At 42.4% G+C, this 6,396-nt stretch overlaps 1 protein-coding gene across 1 annotated transcript in view; it reads left to right on the top strand.

The window, feature by feature from the left end:
- Positions 1-3,554: 3,554 nt before the first annotated feature.
- RPS6KA2 (ribosomal protein S6 kinase A2) overlaps positions 3,555-6,396 on the top strand; it is a 128,286-nt gene continuing 125,444 nt past the window's right edge. The window contains exon 1 of the mRNA XM_007420488.3: positions 3,555-5,431. Coding sequence (XP_007420550.1) covers positions 5,333-5,431 — 99 coding nt within the window. The 5' untranslated portion in view covers positions 3,555-5,332. The remainder of the gene's footprint in view (positions 5,432-6,396) is intronic.

The following is a 6,396-nucleotide window of genomic DNA, read 5'->3' as shown; positions in this document are numbered from 1 at the left end:
ATCTTTGCATGAACAAAGGAAGCGACCTTATAACAAATTGCTTCATGTAGCCCAGAACTGTTGTCACTGCTTGCCAGTAGATTTCCAGACTTATAGTTGCTGAAGGAATGAACCAGGATTTTAGCATAACAGGTACATGCTTTGCCACTTGGCCACAATCCTTCCTCAGGGGTTACATAAAGGTTGTGGGGAATATGCAAAATGTACTTACACAATTTGCTAACATAAAATCTTCACTTAATTTCTCTTAAGTAACATTGCACGCATGTGTATATCTCTTAGGCTGCCCAGTCTACAAATTTGAGGTTGTAGTATTTTACACATAATATTGTTCCGTGAAACTTCGGAAGTAGTGTAAGAGGAAATTGATATGCAACTGTTATGGCCTGAGGGGCTGAATAAATGCTGTGTACAAACACATGTAATATTAGTGCTAACATTCATTTATATAAGGCAACTTCAGAAAAACAATGATTTGGAGTAGCAGCCGGGGAGCAGGTGCTTAATGTTTATTCACCAATCATTTCTTCACTCCAATTACCCCCTCAGATTATTTTTGCCTCCTCACTTTTCAAACAGGATTGTTAAATGATTCTCTTAAATTTACATACAATATTTGGTGAGATTCTGAATTTTTTGTATATTGCCATAAGTTTGAGCATGTAACTCAGTCCTGATTTTGGCTGATGATACGTTACCTTATACATAGCTGTTCTGTTGCTTTCCTTTCAATCTTCTTCTGCAGTAGGAAAGATTCTTCACTAACATGAATTCCTAATCTCAGTTTTTGACATTGTAAATTGATCTGACAGTTGCAGGTTATTATTTGTGGTGAGGCTGTTTCTAAGATAATAGATTTTTTCACTTGTGCCTTTTTATTGGAATCATTGTGGAAATGGATGCTGTCTAACTATATGCCTGATTCAGATTTATGAGAAAAAAAATCGACAGCTATCTTACATTCCTACTCAAAGCCATTCTGGTCAATTGGTAGACTTGCAATTACACTTCTGTATACAAAATCACAAGTCTTCTGTTTTTGTTCTAACAATTAGCTTACCCAGATTTCAGAGCATTTAGAATAACAAGATCATAGAGCTTAAGTCCACAAAGTGACCAAGTAAGTCATCTGGTCCAACTCTCTAGGGGAATTTATAGTATCTTTATCTTAAATACCTTTTTGAGGCAATCATTCTAATCTCAAAACAATTCTTGCTATCAGGACACTTTTCCTAGTGTTTTGCCCAAAACAACTTTCTTCCAATTTCCACTGTTTTATTCTGATTCATGTTCTCTGGAGGAATTTAACATTGATACATCCTTATAAAGGTAAGGGTCTTGCAAGCTGATCTTAACTCCAGGTGACTCTTGGTAATGTGAGTAGCCATTCTTCTGAGATTTTCCCAAACCAGCATACAGTCTGGGGATTTTCTGGTACTCTCTTACTGAAGTACTAACCAGATCCAAATCTGTTTACCTTTCTTCAAGATCAGATAGCTACCTAAATGTGATCATGGCTACAGCCATCTTCTGAGAGATTATGGCTGCCTTAAAGCCATCTAGTGAGGATGAAGGTCCCACTGAATTCAACTGGATTTACTCCTATATAAATGTGCACAGAATTGTAGCCATATGCTAAACTAGCTCTAAATCAGGCTTGTAGCCAGTAGGGAGGCTAGAGGATTTGTCCCCCATAATTTTTTTTGGGTTCCTCATATATTTTAAATTATTATTATTATTATGGTTGGTCGTACAGCCAGCCAGATGTTTAGACTGAATTTGGCATTTTTATCCACCTATCGAGTCCTTCCCAAGGACCTGGGATAGGCAGGTGTTGTTATTGTTATTATTATTTTATTATTTATTTAAATGTATTAGCTGCCAAACTCCAATGGACTCTGGGCGGTTTTCTTTAAAAGACCAGAGAAACTTCCACTATCTAGGCAATACTAAATCTACAGGCAAGACTGGAAAAGGGGGGGGGGGATCCCAGAAGAATGTAATGATAATGGCCAACCACTTGTACTTGAATTGCCAAGATTACATGGCCTTTTTTTGTTTTAGTTTTGGTTTTTTGGTAGTTCTTCTCTCTGAATTTTTCGGTTGGCATCAGGCCTGCTCTGAATTTAAACACTACTGCTCAAAAGCACAAAATGCCATATGCAGTTTTTTTCTGCTAAGTTTAGTTTGAGGGCCTATTGTTCTTTTCACAAAAAAGGCAAAGTCAGTGCTCCAGATGCATACATGAAGTCCTATAACCTCTAATACCTGTGCGACTGCAAGATGATGCCTTAGTCCCAGAGAAGAAACAAGAGAGGCGAGACATCAGATGGGAAACTGGAAGTATGTAGGGGAAGCCAACAAGGCGTGGCTCTTCCAAAAGGCTAACGGCAGACCCATGTATTATTTGTTGAAAAAGAAAACAAAACAACCTGGCTGTTTAGATTTCTTGTTTCCCCTTCTTACCTCATAGCCTCTCCCTCTTCACCCATTATTGTGGATGTCTGGGATAGAAAGCCCATTAAAATAGACTAGAAGTATTATAGCAGAATAGTGCTTGCTGGCATGATGCCCCACATGCTGAGAGACAAAAACAGTTTAGGCTGGGGTGAGTCTGCATGTGACTTAAATCAGGAAAACGGCATAGGGGCAAGAGCTAATGCCCCTGCCCACCATAATTAATAACTCTCTTCTGATTACATAAACTAAGAGGCAGATTATGGTTTGTTCTAAAGATGGGCTGGCTTCTTTTTTGGGCTTGCATCCCCTTGAAATCCAGAAACGAAATACAAAGCCTCATCCACAGCATGGACAATTGTTAACATTTCTCCTTTTGTAGCATGCTTGTTTCCATGTACAAAGTCTGGCAGATTGGCCAGATCTAAATAATGGAACAGTTCTGATGATGCTAGCAATAATGGTAGTAGTGATAAGGAAAGATAATGGATGCTTTTGAACTGTGGGAGCAAGGCAGTGTTTTTTCCTTTTTCCTTTTTTTCTCTTCCACAAAGAGGCATTAATCCCTGTCTTAAGAGCTGAGGTCAGCATCTCTTGACATATTTTAACTAGCCAGGCAGAGAAGGGTCAAGAAGACTCTGCTAGCAAGTTTTTCTCCAAGTATCTTAGACATGTTTTCAAGAGGGGGAAAAAAACTAACTGGTTAAACCTAAAATACTGAAAGCATTTAGCTGCAGCTGGCTAAGCCTAAGGTATTCGATGCTTCTGAATACAGTAGGTAAGAATTATAATGGACTGCATTATACTATGCACTGTAATATACTATATATATTACAGTGGACTTTTACAAGACTATAAACCTCTGTATTTTTCTGCTTTTACAGTATATGTATTTATGACTGGGTTGCACATTCTCATGATGGCTCATCCCAGCTGAGCAATAAGAAGTCATCTGAGCAATTCAGTTTCAGGGTGGGAGGAAGGAAAGGCCCTGTCATACCCTCAGGAATGTCCAATGTTTAAAAGAAATGTAAGCCTTGAAAAGGAATGTTAAAATAATATGTTTAATTAAACAGTTGTTGGAGAAAAAAGTATCTGGTTTCTTTGTCACACTCAAATTGCTGCAGCACTACAGAGATTATTTCCCTTGCAGATAAAATAAAGAGAAATATTCCCATGAGAAATTAGCAGCATGGGCTTCATTAAACTTGTTCATTTGAAGGAAATAAATACCTCAGTCAGTGGTAAGTTATTTTGGCAACCAGTAGTCCAGGCCAATTAGTTCACTGGTCCCCCAGAGATATATGAGACCAAAATATTCATGATTCTCAGTTGGAAATAGCCATGGGAAGATATCACTAGCCCATTCGTTCCTTGTTCTTGGATGAAAAGTCTAGAGGGAAACATATATGAATGATCAATATCACATATGCTTCTCAGTTTTGTTTATATTGATGTTAGCTCTATTGGTCTTCCAAAGGAAACTTTTATTGGCAAACACTTTTTTATTCCACTCTACAAGTGTAAAGGATCTAGGATTACAAGAGGCACTTCTTTACACTTTTAAAACCACTGGGCCATATATGCCACCACATGAGAGCCAGCTTGGTCTAGCGGTTAAGGCACAGGCTAGAAACCAGGAGACTGTGAGTTCTAGTCCCGCCTTAGGCAGGAAGCCAGCTGGGTGACCTTGGGCCAGTCACTCTCTCTTAGCTCTAGGAAAAAGGCAATGGCAAATCACTTCTGAAATCTTATCAAGAAAACTGCAGGGACTTGTCCAGGCACTTGCCAGGGGTCAGGACTGACCCAAAGGCACACACACACACACACGAAAATACTATCTGGTTCTTGACACTGGGATTCTAATACACCCAAAGGATGCTAGGCATTTGGAGAAAAGGGTGATTGGGTGTTTTTTTATTCATAGAAACTTTGGAGAGGGACTCTCTCTGGCCCTGCCTTCCCCAGCCCAGTGTGCATTAGACCTGGGGAGCAACTTTCAGCCAGCGTGGCCAATGGCTGGGTTAGCTAGAGATTGTAGGAACTGTGGTCCAACTCGACAGGAAGGCATCAAGTGGGAACATTGTGTTCGATACCAAAATGAATAATTTAATGGATTTGACTGCAAGGTCTGAGGTGTCCGATCTGCATTTAAACTCTGAAAAACTGAGGCGTTCGAAGGAGCAGCAGCAGTTACAAAGACTTCGGAAGCGGCGTCTGGTTGTAGCGGTCTGCCTGCCTTCCTGTCTTCCTGCCTGGTGGATCTCCCAGGAGAATCTCCTTTGTGAGAGCTGATCTCTTCTCAGGCCAAGATAATTATAGCTCTCTCCGCGCTGCAGTTCCCAACCCACGTCGAGCGGGAGAGCGGCGGCGGGGCGCTCCCTTCTATCGCGCGATCCAGAAGCCAAGAAACTGACCGGCTGCTGGCGAGGGACGCGAACGCAAGTCCCGGTCAACGCGGTCCTGCTCCTTCCTCGCCTCTCTGCAGGGCTAGGTTTCGGAGGAGCTCTCTGGGCATCCAGCGGCTTATGCAGGCAGAAAAAGCCGGCTCCGATTGGGCGTAGTAGGACCAAGGCGAGCGAGCGAGCGAGCGAGGGAGGGACCGAGGGAGCGAGGGAGGGACGCGAAGAGGAAGAGAGTTGGGCTTGCAGCGATGAAATGTAAACACGGGCGAGGGAAAGGCACCTCCTCGCTCCGGCCAGTAAGTTGATCGCCCCACGCCTCCCTGCCTCGCGAAGGCTGTCTCTGAGGGGCTCCGCTCGCCCCGGGACTGGATGAATTCGCCAAAGGAGCGTACCCAGCTCAGGGAGACGCGCCCTCTTCCCTTCCTCCTTCGGATGGATTTAGCGTCTGGAGCGAGCGGCATGCCCTAGCCATGGAAATGAGTATGAAGAAGTTCACGGTGCGCAGGTTTTTCTCGGTCTATCTCCGCAAGAAATCGCGCTCGAAGAGTTCCAGTCTCAGTCGCTTTGAGGTAAATGCTGCTGCTGCTACCGCCGATGATGGTGATGGTGATGATGATGATGACGACTTCTGTAGTGTCTGACAAATACTCGAGGGGGCTTTTCAAGTTCCAGCTGCCTTTCCTTCCTCCTCTTGGTGTTTAACAAGGTTCTCTGGAATTAGTTACTTGTTTCTGCAAGTAAATTACCTCAGTCAGAGGTAAATTTGTCAAAGGGATCATTAAAACCTCTCAAATAATACTTAAAGGTAGAATCAGTAGAGTCTGAGGAGAACCGTGTTCTCGATTGCTTCCGCCTGCCACAATTTTATCTCCGCAGCATCCTTGCAGGTTAGATCCTGAGCTATTGCATGGCCCAAGGGCACCTACGGAGCTTCATGGCTCAGCAAAGGTGCCTGTCCTGTGGGATCACCCCCCCCCCCCCATTGCCTTATCCCCCATGCAGCTGTTTCATCCTGCCTAGGTTTCTCTGTCTCTGAAGGATGGTGGTATTTGTGAGGGAGTTAGGTTAAGCAGAAATGTTTCTTCATGGTGAGATGAAGACTTCTGTGTACTTTGTGGGAAGCTTTGGAATTGATGTCACATTTTTTTAAACTTAGGGCAGAGTGTTCATCTGATTGCCCCCCTCCTTTATTATTAAACCAAAAGAATAAATAGAAATGCTTTGGGAAATCACTCTTAAAGTTATATACTAACTGGTTAATTTTTGTGCTTTGAGCAAAAAGTATTGATAGTTTTTAATGTTGAATCATACTTCGGAAGCAGCCTGATCCATGAGTGGGGCAATTGCCTTCACCTCTAAAAAAGGTGTAGACTGATGTTGTTTGACACAATCCAATGACAGGCCTTATCTGGATGATTTTGGTTCCTGTCAGTTTTATGGCACCAATGCAAGTTTTATTGTGATAATGATAAAACAGAACTTGATGCAAAGCACTGCAAAGCTTTCAGTTCTAAGAACCACAGTATTACAGACA

Source organism: Python bivittatus, unplaced genomic scaffold (assembly GCF_059951505.1).
Source record: "Python bivittatus isolate LINGU-HERP-01145 unplaced genomic scaffold, Pbiv_v1 ctg000020_np1212, whole genome shotgun sequence".
NCBI lineage: Eukaryota > Metazoa > Chordata > Lepidosauria > Squamata > Pythonidae > Python > Python bivittatus.
This window is presented reverse-complemented; position numbering and strand designations above follow the sequence as displayed.